The sequence below is a fragment of the Polyergus mexicanus genome, unplaced genomic scaffold (assembly GCF_030449975.1).
Source record: "Polyergus mexicanus isolate NDT 795.1 unplaced genomic scaffold, iyPolMexi1.0 SCAF_8, whole genome shotgun sequence".
Classification (NCBI taxonomy): domain Eukaryota; kingdom Metazoa; phylum Arthropoda; class Insecta; order Hymenoptera; family Formicidae; genus Polyergus; species Polyergus mexicanus.
In genome coordinates, this window is record NW_027223328.1 from 3,505,906 (window position 1) to 3,523,794 (window position 17,889).

The following is a 17,889-nucleotide window of genomic DNA, read 5'->3' on the forward strand; positions in this document are numbered from 1 at the left end:
AGTTAATTAATCGAGCTAATGGATAATACATGATATTGATCAATTAGACAGTTTATGTATTTATCAATGTGATATCATTAAAAAAAAAAAAAACCGAGATATTGTGTCCTATAGTGGACGGAAATCTAATGAAGAAGAAGGACAGAAAATATGTATTAGAAAATAAAAGTTGAAGTGATATCTCTGATAGTTAATATAAATTAGTAAAATATATATTGAAAACATTTCTTCTTTTAATATCTGGAATTAAGAAATATTTATAATAAATTTGCACGTCTGTTAAAAAATGTCGAATAAAAATAAATCTTACAATAGCCGATCAAGATTTACAGCTATTTATTAATTTACGAAGCGAAAAAAAGTCTTTAATATATCTTACCAATCTATATACTTTCGAATGCGCGAGTAGTATGAAAAAAACTGATTTATTTCGACGTATGATGTAATAATGAAAGAATTCACATAATTTTACTTTTAACGCCATAACAGCTACAATAAAAAATCTCGAGTCTCGATTTTGAAATATAAGATATTACGCAATGTTATTCTCAAGTATTCCTTATAATTAGCAAGAAGTCTGATCTCGATCAAATATTCTACCACACCTGAGTTCTATATATATATATATATATTGTATATATATGTATATACATACACGTTTATTTGATAAACTAATAAAACACGCATTCCTAACTCTAATATAGTATATGTCCTTTGAAGATCGATTAAATAGAGCGAGAATATTTTTTGTATTAGTATTTCCGATATCTAGAGTCATTAAGCCTCGCGTTTAGATATTTATGTATTGTGACTCAGAATTCTCTCTGAGTTTAGCATCTATAAATATTTAATGCGCAAAAAATAAAAGAAAAATACGAGAGACAAAATAATAACACACATACAAAATATTAAATTAATCAAGAAGAATATAAATTGGAATTATTTAATCAACAGTCATAATGTTACGAATATTTCTAGCGCGATACATTTGACCGAAAAATACTTGTCCAAGTATTGAAAGTGCTAAGATATTAATGAATTTTAATACATATTGTATATATTGTCGAGAAAGAAAGTTAATAAAATTTTTTGCGACGATTGATGCTTTCTTTTCCATTTTACATTGTATGTATTGTAACCGCGCTTTCGAGAAAAACTATATCGAATACGAATAATCTAATCCATCCCTCTTGCTTTACTTTCAGAGCGGAAAATGCCTCGTTGTGAGGCCATACAGGAAATACACAGAGATCGCGTTAAAATGTATATGCGTGCATTCGTACCTTTCTTTTTATAAACAAGGAGGAGAGAAAACTTTGTTTATCGCTGTTGCTTCGTCGACTCGATACCTGTCTTTGATATTGATCTTTTTTTAAGTGTGCGATAATAGTGCACTTCCGTCTGTAGAAGGGTTTGATGCAACCTAGTTATCAAGCGTTAACGCATCCAGATTACGCGCAGCCTCGTTTGCGAGATAAGGCCTTATGTAATGTAAACGTTATATAGTGAGATGCAGAGAATCCAAACCATCTACCGTGCATTTTTCTTGAGAAAAACCGAGATACAAATTTCGAATAATAACTTTCACGGTTCTATTGCACGAGCAAATTGAGAAATAATGTAATTTTTGGAGAATTAAATACTTTTTAAAGATATATAAACAGAAGAGGGAAGAATACATTTTCATTATTTATTTTGCATAATTAAAACTGGAAAAAATAAATATCTTAACATCTTAATAGGGGTTTTTATCTTAAATTTAAAAATAAGAAATTTTATCAGAATTCAGAATATTTTTATTGAATAATTTTATCAGAATTCAGAATATTTTTATTGAATATTTTTATTTTCGAGAAAAATAAAAAATCCATTAACTGAGATCGATCGAGTTAATAACTGGCAATAATAAAAAGCACAACTGAAACTTGGAAAAATAGGTTTGTTTTTCAAATTTTTATCGAATATCAAAATTAGTAGATAAATTTAAAAAATGGTATTGTAAAAGTTTTTTGTTTCTTTTGTTATGAATATTAATGTATATAATAATACTAATTGCATACAGTAATAAAATTTAGCTTTGATCGATAAAATTTGTATTTTACAACTAAAACGACATTCCGTTCGTGCGCTAAAAATGTTTCGACAAAGTCGCCCAACGGGCAGATTAACGTAAATGCGGACGTGACGTAGCTGTACAATAACAACTACCGGCTCTTCGTCTAGAATAGGGACTTCCATTTGATGTTTCTTTATACAATTTCAGTTGGACACTTATTTATATAATACAATATATCTTTTTCTTTCTCTCTCTCTTTTTCTCTCTTAAAAGTCTTACTAAAGATAAAAATTTATATATTGTTTAATTTTTAAATAAATGATTTTGATAAGAGACAAATTCGAGAAGTTATAGTTAATTTTGAAATTAGGACGTTACTAATCATTCGACTTTAATTAACTTGTTTTTCTCCGCGTCGAACAATTTACGTTAATGAATACAAAGTTCCTCAATTATTATTTTAAAGTAAGATCAATTTTTTTAGATCGATTAAGCAACCACGTATACGTCGAATTGCAATCCAATTTATCGATTACGAACTTGATTCGTCGATATACGAGCAAGTGCTGATGACGAACGGAACGTACGGATTACTGAAAATTGTTAATGTCAATTGTCAGTACAAGTTCCGTGTGTCATGGACAGGCATTAATGCTCGAGGACAGTCGAGACAATATATCCGCGCTTTGACCTAATTCGTTGATCCATCTCGTGGCAGATTTTATTAGCACTATGAATAATTACATGCTCTATCTATCTATTTGTCCCGAAAATTGTATGAGCTTGAGACAGATGATATGTTTAGACTGACTGAAAATAATAGCTCTTTTTTTTGTTTAGGATTTTTTTTAAAGAATTAATTATTGAAATCAATTAATTCTTTTTATTTAAATATGTATCTCTTCAAACGTATATGTCCCTCAATTGGTACATAATTTTTCTGCAAACATCTCTTCAAACATTAATCGACAAACGTCTTATTTTCTCACCTTTGAAATTACAATAACGCGCAATTTAATGTAAAGCGTGACAGTTGTTCAATATTAAAAAATGCATCGAGAATGACATTACTGACGCATCTTTAGACATGGACAGAACTTCGCGAGCGACGTATATATTGCCGAGATGTTGCATTATTTACCAGCCACTTGGCGAGTGCCATGCTGAATGCCTTTGGCGATACGCAATCGTTTCGTTAATCATTATTCGTCTAATGCGATTATGTGTTATTTATAATATCTTGTCATATACATTGTAGCGAGACTAACATGTATCGAAGCACTCACGACTATTTTTAAACTGTTTTTTATATAGTATTAATTATTAATAATTTTCTTGTTGCTCATTTTTGCAAAAATCTAAAAACAGATTGTAATTTTGTCTGCTTTTTTATACCAAAATATTAAAAAGTGCGTCGAGATATATTTGATACAATTAGAAAAATAATAATTGATATATATTATATTATTATATTATTATATTATTATATATTATAATTCACAAAAATTATATAATTATTAAATATAGTATATAAGTCTCTTTAACAAGACCAACGAAACTTTGATGATTCAGCGGTTCTTTTTATTCTTGATGGCATGTGACAAAACGATTGCTGTGAATAATCTAGCAATTATTTCGAGAAAATTGCAAGAAAACGCACATAATACATACGTATACACACACACACACACACCTTGTAAATTATCGTCACGGCTCGCATTTTTGCCGGTACTTTTAATATTATGCCACATAATTCACGATCAAGTGGTCGATCTTTAGCGACGACTCTCCCGTGCTTCGGTTAAGGAAAGAGCAAATCAGAGGTCATCGTAAGGGCGTTCACCCCGCGTTACTCCTCTGAATCCCCTCCGCTAATTTTGTTGATCTTTAAAAATGGACACTGGCAGCCTTCCTTCTCTAAAGCAACTCCATTTTTAAATCTCTGTCTGAAGTAGAGCTATAAGTAAATCATGAGAATTTTTCCAGTGTTGTTCTTGGCTAAAAAAAAAAACAAATTTTATGAATATTTATCATATTTTGATAAAAACTGGAATTTTTTTCCTTTCGAAGACTTTCGTGATTATAATTTAATTTAAAATAGCAAACTTAGAATTATTCGAATTTGATTTGGATCTTTTATGTCTATTTTTTAAAAAGTGACGAGCCATTCTCAGTCTTTGTAATTTTTTAAGATTTTTTTTTAAACAAAACTCTCTTGAAAACTTACCTAGAATTGTAAAAATATTTGAAATCTTTTCAAAACTTTATCAAGCTATCGGCTCTTGAAATCTTGTTAGCTCGCAGCAGCTTCCCGCATAGAGGGATGTTGGCGAAAAGTGGGTCATCATAAGGGCGTTTACCCGTACACTTCACGCCTCCGTGACTTCTACGATAGATGCCTGCAGCGGAGAGGTGCGGAAAGTGTTTAAAGCACAATACAATTGTATTCGCCTTGTGTAACGGTGTTTCTGATCATATCTCGCGATATATGCCTACAATTTATGACTTTATAGTTATCGAAAATTTACCTCAGCCCATTCGTATCGCAAAGTCCGAACGATTAAATATATTTAAATAATAAAAAGCGAAATAATTTTGAAAAATATTTGAAAATAATAAAGATGAGATCAATATTTTTTTATTTTATTTTATTTTTTTTTTTTTTAATTAATACGAGAATAATTAATTCATAAATAATTTATCGAAATACCGATCATACTATCAATATGATTTATCTGCAATAATGTATATACTTCTTGATATTATAAATTATAATTGTTGAAAATAGCAGAGCCACTAATTGACGTAATTTTACGTATTAGACATTCATATTTTTATAAATTTATGTGCTTCAACTTTTTTTTTTATTTTTTTTTTTTTTTTTTTTTTTTTTTTTATAATAATTAAGATGCTAATAATTTTACTGATAATATTTATATATATCCAATTAAAAAAAAAACACCAGTTTTACGTTATGTTATATTTGCGTGATATTAAATAAAGATCGCTGCTCGTGATGTAATAGCTCACAGGGGTATATTTAAAACTTAGTCGCTCATTTTTTATTATTTTATACTAATGCTGTATTTCCAGCAATTAAATTTGCCTGTAGTAATGTCGGAAAATATATCGCGATAAAGAGAATCTCACTCGTAGTGAGCATTCTAAGGTTAAGAATAAGAAACAAAAACAAAAAAAAAAAACAGATATTACCTGCGTTTCTTTTCCTTCCCCCCTCCTGATTTATGCAGGTGCTCTTATGTCAGCGTATATGTACCCGGTGGACATCGGCGCCACGGTGACTCCGGTAGAAAATCAATAAACTCGGCGTTGTGTGCGTGTGCGCGCGGACATATTCATCTTACCTTTGGTGTTGCGACAGTTTTCGCCTCGTTATATATATGTATATATATATATATAGAGAGAGAGAGAGACCTTTCTCCCTAGAAGGTGCATCAAAGCGAACATAAACGCGCGTCGCTTCAAGCGCGCGACTTAATTTGCATGGCGTGCCGATTAGATGACAAAATCGGTCTCGTTGTATTTTGTCTTAGGTCGACTTAAAAATAGATCCACCATGCTAAGGGAGACAACGTCACGCTTATCTACGCGATTTTTCATTAGCTACGACAAAATATATCGTTGAAGTCACTTTATAAAGATTCTTTGTAAACTCTATGAAATGTCTTTAAAGAAATATATATGTATATCAGAATATTTATACTCCCTGGAAAAACAGAGAAGACTTGGAATTCTCAGGGAATTTTTTATACCTGGAGAAATCAAAGAATTCTCATGGAATTTTATTGGGATTCAGGTTTTTTTTTTTTTTTTTAATTATTATTATTATTATTCTCTCTGATAAATTTACTCTATACTGTGAGCAGTAGGCAATCCATCAATAAGCCAAATTGTGTGAATTATGTATTTAAAATATATTTAATAATTATAAATATATATCTATCTCTATTTATATATTCAATTATATAATATTATTATATAAATTATATAATATTATATACAATATACAAATTATATGATAATATTATTCAATATCTTAACAAAATATTGAATATGTAGTAAATATTGTTTATTTTAATTTTTAGTAATAAAAAGTAAAAGTGTTATGCGAGTTAAAATTTTTTATCTTAACAAAAGCTATGCAGTTTTCTTCTCAGTACATTTGTAAATCTAGCACTTTAAACTGAAGTGGCTTTGTGTGTGTGTGTGTGTGTATATTTTTTTTTTCGTGAGTGAAAAACGCGTACATACAATAAAAAATTTTATTTTTGGAAATCATATTAAAAAATCTTTAAGATATTAAAATATTTTTATCTAGAATTTTGAATAAAAATACCTAAAGTCAGGGAATTTTTTTGAGTAAATACCCTAAATATATATACTTTTGTGTATGTAAGTATGAATATTTAATGCAAGAGACATTTGATCTTCGTAAATACATATATCTAAAGTATGATGTCGCGCGATTACGATCTAATTTACTTTCGTGGAGTTTTTCGAAAAATGAAAAATCGAGAAATATTATTTAGAGATAATTTGCGATATCCGTTATCGAAGAAATTGAAAAAGAACTTGCCTGTATAATGATAAGAAGTTTTAGAACGAGCTAGACATATTTAAACAGAATCCTACTTCTATGAGCCTCAAAGTAATATTCACGATGCATATAAAGACCGGCTGTTCTCATTTCAATGCACAACAAGCTTCTTGTTCTCCATTCTCGCTTTTCGTTAACAGAAAGCTTTTCGCGATGGTATACGCGCATTATACGTAAACACAATTGCTGAAGAAGTTTATACAATTGTTATTGTTTGGTTGCTATATTTTCGAATATGCCAGATAATAATATGAAAGCTCATTTAAACAAGAAAGAATTTTGAAAGTCAATATCCGTATTATGTCAAAATTAGTGACACATAACGTGACAAATTTATGTTGTAAAAAAGTTTCGCCGCAATACATTAGTAATTTGTTTTTTTGAATAAAAATAAATTTAAACTCTCTTATTTTGCTCTAATTTATTCTAATCTTTATCTATATGTTAAATATGTTGTGTGCGCGTGCATACTCAGGGTGTCTACTTTCTGAAAAAAACATGGAAAACCTGGAATGCCCAGGGAATTAAAAAAAAAAAAAAAAAAAAATTCTCTCTTCGATAATTTTGCTCTTGCAATCCTACTATAAGCAATAGGTAATCCGCCGATAAGCCAAGTTGTGAATTATATATTTAGAATAAATTATAAATATATATCTATCTCTTTTTATTTATATATTGAATATCTTAACAAGATATTGAATATGCAATTTATATTCTGTATTTTAATTGTTAGTGATGAAAAATGAAAACAATATGCAAGTTAAAAATTTTGATCTTAACAAAAAATATTTAGTTTTTTTTTTCTTCTTCAATGTATTTATAGATCTAGTACTTTTGAAACTTAAGTGGCTTCGAATTTTTCCTTTATATGAATGAAGCATTAGAAAACACGTGCGACAAAAAAAATTTATTTAAGGAAATTGCATCAAAGCTTCTTTTAAATATTCTCTTTATCTGGAACTTTAAACAAAAATACCTGGAAGATCAGAGAATTTTTTTACAAAATTTGAGTAGACATCCTGATATTTGTTCAAAATATTTATTTATGCACTTCATATTTCGGACTTTCTTTTTTTTTTTTTTTTGTACGCCGATCTAGATAAACTTTTTCTGGGAAACAAGATTTCGGATTTGCATCTTTCTGCTTGCATCGGAGATATTAATATAGAGAGTGTCGCCAGTAAACTTAACCTTCCTTGATTATCGTGTCATTCACTTTGTGATTCATTTTACTCCGCCCTCGCTACATATAGAGGCATTAATCTCTACGTTCCCACTACTATGTCAGCCATCAAGTATGACGGCACTTGCGTAATTGCTCTTAATTCATCATAAGTGACTGTCCAGACATTTAAGAATGCCATTCATGCCCGCGTTTTTCGGACTTTCGTCTTTCAGTGGGGGAAGCACGTCGATATAAAATAATTGGAATCACACTTCCCATCTTATCGAAAAAGAATCGTAGATTGATACGGAAAAAGGAAGAAATACACTCGATGTCATGTTCTACTTCTCCTTTTGAATAATAAATACGAGTAACGCGAAATGATATAATTTTAGTAGTAGTTTTATCTCTTTAGCTTCATATATGTATATATAATGATATACATGTAACAAATAAATTCTGACAACACTATGATGATTAAAATGTCGTGAATTATATATTATGATTACATAATAGATAATAAATGATGTAATTGTGGCCGCCCGGAATATTTTTAATTTCAAAAGATTGACGAAATCTTTAACATTTACCATATACGTGTCATAAATTTGTACAAGTTTTTTGCGCGTTACATGAGTTATTTCTCTTCGGTGTCGGGTTCATTATCAGATATCCATATCGGTTTATCGTCGGTTCTCCTTGAATTTTTGCAACCGCGTGCCCGCACGAATGTGTAAAATATTATTTGCGCGTTTAACCTGTAGAACACTTGGTCCGTTCGAAACTTTTCTATTGAAATCGATTGTTCATGCAGTTACAACTGTTTGCGTTAAGCGTTATCAATATTAATCAATAAACATCGTTTATAAAATAGTCGGAACGTTTCATTAGACGTCATCCCCGCTCTATTTTGATATCGAGTCTCGTTGATGACACTTGGCGTGAATTTAGAAAAATTATGTTCCATTTATTGTATATGTGTATATATATATATACATATATAATGTACTTTTATATATAGAAAATTCATTCAAGTCCCGTGTCATAAAAATTAATATCTAAATTTAAATTATTTAATAATTGTAATTTAATTAAATTATTTAAATTATTTAATATTTAAATCATATACAACTGCATGCTAATATATTCTGTATGAAAATTAGCATAACTATAACTCTTAAATTTGACATCTCCAAATTTTATATTTCAAATTTGAATATTTTTTCAATAATATAGAAGAAGCGTGAAAAAAGAAAAAAGAATTATATATTAATCTCCCCTTTTTTATATTTATCGCTATTTTGCATCTATCATATGCGTGACTTGGATTTTGCTTGCCACTTTGCTACATGCAGTCCTCCCCTTCCCCCTCCTCCTCCGCCCCTTCGCAGCGTTATGTTTAATAATGTGAGTGTATATAATAATTCTAGCGGGTGTCTCATTATTTTATAAGAGCCGATATTAGACAGTCGCCAATGTGACAGCGTTAGTTACCACGGTAGGACATTCGTTGCGACGCCGATGTTATGTATGTGTATGTATTTCGCACGTGTGACATCATTCGCGTGATGTAATCGTAGTGAGCGCGAGGCGTTGCGTCTCCCACGCGGAGGCAAGAGAGCACGTAAACGCTTTAGTAAATGAACACACGATGTAGAATCGATGTATACTCGATGGGTGGGCTTGTTAACGGTACGCGAAGAATGCCGCTTTCTTGATATCCGGTGACCCTGCAAACTTGACGATTACAGCAGCGGTGCAATTAATTAGGAGTAAGGATAAATTTGAGGAACCGATGCACGAGTACTGAACGAAAATGGAAAGAAATAGAGATAAATTCTTGTTTGAAGCGACGTAATACGGTTTACCAATGTGTGTGTATATGTTTTTTTTTTTTTTTTTTTTAATAATCGAGAAAAAAATTGATTTAATATATAAAATTATATGGAGAATGTAGAAACGACATGTCGTTTAACGCGAGTCGTGACTTATGGATGTTTAAGGAAATATCTGTTATCAAAATCTGTATTTTAATAATAGAGAGAAGTCTGAAATTAAATTAGATTTATTACACGATGAATTCATAAATCAGATATTAAAGTTTATTTATAGCACTCCTTTTTAAAACGGATTTGTCAATATTTATTTTTTGATATTAAAAATATCATCATGAGTGAAAAATAATTATGCTTATGCTGTAAGGTTTTTATAACGAAGAGAAATTGTTGAAAGAGAATGTGTAAAAATTTGAGATGTCTTTTAATTAATTTGAAATTAATTTTTCTTAACGAGACTATCAGTTAATAGTTTTTCCTTTATAAACTATCGAAATAAAAGGCTTCTTGCAAATTAAGCTGTTTACGGTTGAAAATAAATAATAAATTTTTATCTTCATTCGATTTCAAAATTTTTGTATTTGAGTCCAAGTTTAAAGATTAAAGTTACGTAAAAATCATGTACGATCATCCTTTCGTTAAAAGAAAATTAATTTTATAATTATAAAAATAATACATAATTGAAAAATAATATATATTGAAGTTTTGATTTTTTTTTAGCAGTTTGAATGTCCGCAAGAATGGAACTAATGAAATTTATCGAAAATGAATAATCTATTTAAAGAGTTTCTATATTATTTATTTAATTATTAAGCATTCCTGGAAGAAGAGAGAGAAAAAAAATTGCCTATATAAAGAAGATAAGATTACTTTACCGTTCTCTCTTATCTGTACGTAAAAATTAACTTACACGACAACGAGCTGACTAAAGCTTACTAAAGACATGTTCTGTGTGCATCTCGCGTTGCTTACTGTTATACCGCGTAGGTAGAAGAAGGAAGAGATTCTTATAATTATTGTGTCCTCGTTTATTTTATACGTGGTAACATCTTTCTTAGATTTATGGTTAAAGATACATTGAACGTTAAATATTTTTTATATATTTTTGTAGAGTGTCCAGAGTAACTAATACAGTTCAAAAATATTAATTCTGTATAAAAAAATATAGATTAAAAAAAAGAAACATTTTATATACAATTCTTTCTGTCTTCTTGTGTAGTTTGAATTATTTTAAAGTATTTTATTAAATGGAAAAAAATGTACTCTTGTATTTATAATAGTAATTATATTGATAAGAGATAATTTGAACGTCGCAAATTTTTCTTTAATTGCTTTCGCAAATTAATGACCTCGCTGTTTCAGGTGCACCCTTTTTAAGGGTTAGGCAGAAGTGAGCTGTTGGTCCGATTGACAAAATGACGACCGATATCTCGGTGGTGCGCGGGGGATGGGACCCCACGCTGCAACAAGAGATTGTCGACGAGTACGAATACGACGGGGGAAACTCGAGTTCGAGACTTTTCGAACGCTCACGTATCAAGGCGTTAGCTGGTATGATGAAACATTGTTTATTCTTCTTTAATCACGGTGTAATGTCCGTCCTTTATTGATTCTATAAAACGAATACAGCAACAAAGTTCTATTTTTTACAATATTATTTTGTAATAAAAATGATAATGCATCAGTGAATTTTCTTTTTTTTTTTAAAGATTGTATGGTAAATAAATATGGATTATTTGAAAGTGAGAAAATAATATATATGTATACTAGAATTGCAGGTTTTTTTTTATTTATTTTTTTTTTTATGATAAAATTGTGTTTGATCTTCGAAGTAAAGAAACTTTATATTTATGATTTCAAGTCTAACGCTTATTATTAATTGTATTTAATTTAATTATCATTGAACAAAGATTTTCCCTAGATAAGTTTGTTATATCTTAAATTAATATTATACAGTATATCTTGATTAAAATATATATTGATCGAAATTTGTTAATAATTTATTAAGATGTGTATTTTTTTTGTTAGGTGAGCGTGAATTAGTGCAAAAGAAGACTTTCCAGAAATGGGTCAACTCCCACTTGGTACGATGTTCGTGCCGGATCGGCGATCTGTACGTCGATTTACGAGACGGCAAAATGCTGATAAGACTCTTAGAGATTCTATCAGGTGAGCGTTTACCGCGTCCCACCAAGGGCAAGATGCGCATCCATTGCCTAGAGAATGTGGACAAGGCCCTGCAATTCTTGCGCGAGCAAAGGGTACATCTGGAGAACATGGGTTCTCATGACATCGTCGACGGGAATCCGCGTCTGAGTTTGGGTCTTATCTGGACGATCATCCTGCGATTCCAGATTCAAGATATTACAATTGAAGAGACGGATAATCAGGAGACCAAGTCCGCCAAGGACGCGTTACTGCTATGGTGTCAGATGAAGACCGCCGGTTATCACAACGTAAATGTAAGAAACTTTACGACATCATGGCGGGACGGTCTGGCGTTTAACGCGATCATCCATAAACACCGTCCGGACTTGATCCAGTTTGATAAATTGTCCAAGTCGAACGCGATCTATAATCTTAACAATGCATTCAACGTCGCGGAAGACAAACTCGGTCTCACGAAACTCCTGGACGCTGAAGATATCTTTGTCGACCACCCGGACGAGAAATCTATTATAACATATGTCGTTACATATTATCATTATTTCTCGAAGATGAAGCAGGAGACGGTGCAAGGTAAAAGAATCGGCAAAGTGGTCGGTATTGCGATGGAGAATGACCGTATGATACACGAATATGAGAGTCTCACCAGCGACTTGCTCCGTTGGATCGAAGCCACAATAGAGGCGCTTGGCGATCGCAGATTTGCGAATTCTTTAGTTGGCGTTCAATCGCAACTCTCGCAATTCTCGAATTATCGCACTGTGGAAAAACCGCCTAAATTTGTGGAGAAGGGTAATCTTGAAGTGCTGCTGTTCACTTTGCAATCGAAAATGCGCGCAAATAATCAGAAGCCTTATACGCCCAAAGAGGGTAAGATGATATCCGACATCAACAAAGCCTGGGAGAGACTAGAAAAAGCGGAGCACGAACGAGAATTGGCCTTACGCGAGGAACTGATCCGGCAGGAGAAGTTGGAGCAATTAGCAGCTAGATTTAATCGAAAGGCCAGCATGCGCGAGACATGGTTGTCAGAAAATCAACGACTGGTGTCGCAGGATAACTTCGGCTTTGATCTCGCCGCCGTGGAAGCTGCTGCCAAGAAACACGAGGCTATAGAAACCGATATTTTTGCCTATGAGGAGCGCGTGCAGGCCGTTATGGCAGTCTCACAAGAGCTTGAGGCTGAGAATTATCATGATATTGAGCGTATCAATGCCCGTAAGGACAACGTACTGCGCTTGTGGAACTATCTCCTAGAATTGCTTCGCGCTAGGCGGATGCGACTCGAACTGTCGCTGCAGCTGCAACAAAACTTCCAAGAGAAGTTGTATATTCTAGACAGCATGGAGGAGATCAAGATGCGATTATTGACGGATGATTACGGCAAACACTTGATGGGCGTGGAGGATCTGTTGCAAAAGCATTCTCTCGTCGAGGCAGATATCAACGTGCTAGGCGAGAGAGTCAAGGCTGTTGTTCAACAGAGCCAGAGATTCTTGGAGCATGGAGAGGGCTATCGACCATGCGACCCGGCCATCATAGTTGAACGTGTACAACAGCTGGAGAATGCGTATGCTGAACTGGTGCGGCTAGCGATCGAGCGTCGCACTAGACTTGAGGAATCTCGGAAGCTTTGGCAATTTTATTGGGACATGGCCGACGAGGAAAATTGGATAAAAGAGAAGGAACAAATTGTATCTACAGGTGACATTGGTCATGATTTGACGACTATTAATCTGCTATTATCTAAGCACAAGGCGTTGGAAAATGAGATACAATCACACGAGCCACAGTTGATGTCGGTCGCTGCCGTTGGCGACGAACTAGTTCGGCAACAACATTTCGGTTCGGATCGTATTCAAGAGAGACTCCAAGAAATTCTCGCCATGTGGAATCATCTACTGGATCTGGCAGCTTTTAGAAGAAAGCGGCTCGAAGAGGCTGTCGATTATCATCAGCTCTTTGCGGACGCGGACGACATCGACATTTGGATGTTGGATACCTTACGGCTCGTTTCATCGGAAGATGTCGGTAGAGACGAGGCGAATGTGCAGTCGTTATTGAAAAAGCACAAAGATGTGACGGATGAGCTCAAGAATTACGCTACGACTATCGAGCAACTTCATCAGCAGGCGTCCACGTTAGGCGAGCAGGACGCCAAGTCGCCGGAAGTCCTCGAAAGACTGACCTCGATAGATAACAGATACAAAGAGCTTCTCGAACTGGCTAAAGTGCGTAAGCAAAGACTCTTGGATGCTCTGTCGTTGTACAAGGTATTCAGCGAGACTGACGGAGTTGAGCAATGGATCGGTGAGAAAAACAGGATGCTGGATACGATGGTGCCCGTCAAGGACATCGAAGATGTCGAGATCATGAAACACCGTTACAACGGCTTCGAGAAAGAGATGAATGCAAATGCATCTCGCGTTGCCGTGGTTAATCAATTGGCCAGGCAGTTACTACACGTTGAACATCCGAACTCGGAACAGATAATCGCACGACAGAACGAGCTCAATCAGAAATGGGCCGAGTTGCGCGAGAAGGCGGAGGGCAAACGCGAAGAGTTGAATTCCGCACACGGCGTGCAGACGTTCCATATTGAGTGTCGCGAGACCGTGTCGTGGATCGAGGATAAGAAGCGAATCTTGCAGCAGACCGATAGCCTAGAGATGGATCTGACCGGCGTGATGACACTGCAGCGCAGACTGAGTGGCATGGAACGCGATCTGGCGGCCATTCAGGCCAAATTGGATTCTCTGGAGAAGGAAGCAGAGGTCATACAGAAGGAACATCCAGAAGAGGCAGCTATGATACGCGACAGAATCTCTCAGATTCATCTGATTTGGGAGCAGCTGACACAGATGTTAAAAGAACGTGACGCCAAACTCGAAGAGGCCGGAGATTTGCATCGATTCCTGCGTGATCTTGATCACTTCCAAGCATGGCTCACGAAAACCCAGACTGACGTTGCCAGCGAGGATACACCGACTAGTCTTGCTGATGCCGAGAAGCTCCTTACGCAGCATCAGAACATCAAGGAGGAGATCGACAATTACACCGATGACTATCAGAAGATGATGGAGTACGGTGAGCGACTGACGACGGAGGCTGGCGACGGCGATACACAATACATGTTCCTGCGGGAAAGATTGAATGCGTTGAAGATGGGCTGGGAAGAGCTACATCAGATGTGGGTGAATCGTCAGAATTTACTATCCAATTCTTTGAATCTACAAGTGTTTGATCGAGACGCACGTCAAGCGGAGGTACTCCTCTCGCAACAGGAACACATTCTCGCCAAGGATGAAACGCCAGCAAACTTTGAGCAAGCAGAGCATATGATCAAGCGACACGAAGCTTTTATGACGACTATGGACGCCAATGATGAGAAGATTAATTCAGTTGTGCAATTTGCCGGACGTTTAGTCGATGAGGGACACTTTGCGGCCGATAAAGTGAGGAAGAAGGCCGAAAACATCAACGAGCGTCGCCGGGTCAATCGCGAGAGAGCTAATCACCTTATGGAGAAACTCAAGGATCAGCTTCAGTTACAGATGTTCCTGCAGGATTGCGAGGAACTTGGCGAATGGGTGCAAGAGAAACATATCACCGCTCAGGATGAGACATATAGAAGCGCAAAGACTATTCATAGCAAATGGACTCGTCATCAGGCATTTGAGGCGGAGATCGCGAGCAACAAGGATCGTTTGCAACAATTGCAGCAAGCCGCGGATGAATTGATTCAACAAAAACCAGACTTGGCCGAGATAATCAACCCGAAGGTAGTCGAATTAGCGGATCAATTCGTGGATTTGGAGACCACGACTCATGATAAGGGTGAACGATTGTTTGATGCGAATCGCGAGGTATTGATACATCAGACTTGCGATGACATCGACTCTTGGATGAATGAACTCGAGAAGCAGATAGAAAGCACTGACACTGGTTCTGATTTGGCTTCTGTGAATATATTAATGCAGAAGCAACAGATGATCGAAACGCAAATGGCGGTGAAAGCAAAACAAGTTACCGAGCTTGACAAGCAGGCTGAACATTTACAGCGCACAGTGCCGGACGATAAGATGGAGGAGATTAAGTGCAAAAAGGAGAAAGTCGCCCAGAGATTCGCGCAGCTTAAGGCGCCGCTCATCGATCGCCAACGGCACCTCGAAAAGAAGAAGGAAGCCTTCCAATTCCGGCGCGACGTTGAAGACGAGAAACTGTGGATTGCGGAGAAAATGCCGCAGGCAACTAGTACCGAATACGGAAACTCGTTGTTTAATGTTCACATGCTGAAGAAGAAAAATCAGTCGCTGCGTACCGAGATTGACAACCATGAACCCAGGATCAATTTAGTGTGCAATAACGGGCAGAAGTTGATTGATGAAGGACACGAGGATAGTCCCGAGTTCCAGAAATTGATATCCGAATTAACAGAAAAGTGGCGCGAGCTAAAGGACGCGGTCGATGATAGAAACAGGCATTTGCTGCAAAACGAGAAGGCGCAGCAATACTTCTTCGATGCTACCGAGGCCGAGTCGTGGATGAGCGAGCAAGAACTGTACATGATGGTTGAAGATCGGGGTAAGGATGAGATCTCCGCTCAGAATTTAATGAAAAAGCACGAGTCTCTGGAACATGCAGTCGAGGATTACGCGGAAACGATTCGTCAACTTGGCGAGACCGCCCGGCAGCTCATAAACGATCAGCATCCGTTGGCTGATCAGATCGCCGTGAAACAATCGCAGGCAGACAAACTCTATGCCGGCTTGAAGGATCTGGCGGGTGAACGACGCGCCAAATTGGACGAGGCGCTCCAATTATTCATGTTGAACCGCGAGGTCGACGATCTCGAACAATGGATTCAAGAACGCGAACTGGTCGCCGGTAGTCACGAATTGGGTCAGGATTACGACCATGTAACTTTATTATGGGAGAGATTTAAGGAGTTTGCGCGCGATACTGAGGCGATCGGTTCCGAGCGGGTAGAAGCCGTGAACGGTATCGCCGACTCTCTGATTGCCACTGGACACTCCGATGCGGCAACGATCGCCGAATGGAAGGACGGCTTAAATGAGGTCTGGCAAGATCTGCTCGAATTAATTGAGACGCGCACGCAGATGCTGGTGGCCAGTCGCGAACTGCACAAGTTCTTCCACGACTGCAAGGATGTTCTCGGCAGAATCCTAGAAAAACAGAACGCTATGTCCGATGAATTGGGTCGAGATGCCGGTTCGGTATCTGCCCTTCAACGTAAGCACACCAACTTCATCCAGGATTTGTCCACATTGCAGAGTCAAGTGACGCAGATCGAAGAGGAATCCGCCAAATTGCAAGCAAGCTACGCCGGTGACAAAGCACGAGAAATTACGAATCGCGAAGCCGAAGTTGTGGCAGCATGGAACAATTTGCAATCACTGTGCGAGGGCAGACGAACTAAACTGGAAGATACCGGAGATCTCTTCAGATTCTTCAACATGGTTAGGACCTTGATGATCTGGATGGACGACGTTGTGCGTCAAATGAACACATCCGAAAAGCCACGCGACGTTGCCGGTGTTGAATTACTGATGAACAATCATCAGAGCTTAAAGGCGGAAATCGATGCCAGAGAGGATAATCTAATGGCGTGCATCAATCTCGGGAAAGACTTGCTAGCTAGAAATCACTACGCTAGCGCGCAAATAAAAGAAAAACTAGCAGCACTGACCGACCATAGAAATGCACTTTTACATCGATGGGAGGAACGTTGGGAAAATTTGCAGCTCAGTAAGTTGTACTTGCCATTCGAAAATATATTTCAATTTTATATTGCACAATTTGATATCTTTCGATTAATATTACTGGGATACTGAGTACCTATAAGATATCTAGTGTTTCGAAAATTATAAATATACTGTATGTATATGCATGTGTGTTTATTTTTTGCCATAGTTTTGGAAGTCTATCAGTTTGCCCGAGATGCAGCGGTTGCTGAAGCATGGTTAATCGCTCAAGAGCCGTATCTCATGAGCCAAGAGCTCGGTGTAAGTACTTATTTTTATGAATA

General features: G+C 35.9%; 1 protein-coding gene across 5 annotated transcripts in view; it reads left to right on the forward strand.

Moving 5' to 3' along the window:
- Beta-spec (spectrin beta chain) overlaps positions 1-17,889 on the forward strand; it is a 33,603-nt gene that overhangs the window by 4,320 nt on the left and 11,394 nt on the right. For all 5 annotated transcript variants that reach the window (XM_070300376.1, XM_070300379.1, XM_070300377.1 and 2 more), the window contains exons 2-4: positions 11,037-11,225; positions 11,703-17,609; positions 17,775-17,866. In XM_070300376.1, coding sequence (XP_070156477.1) covers positions 11,090-11,225; positions 11,703-17,609; positions 17,775-17,866 — 6,135 coding nt within the window. In that variant the 5' untranslated portion in view covers positions 11,037-11,089. The remainder of the gene's footprint in view (positions 1-11,036; positions 11,226-11,702; positions 17,610-17,774; positions 17,867-17,889) is intronic.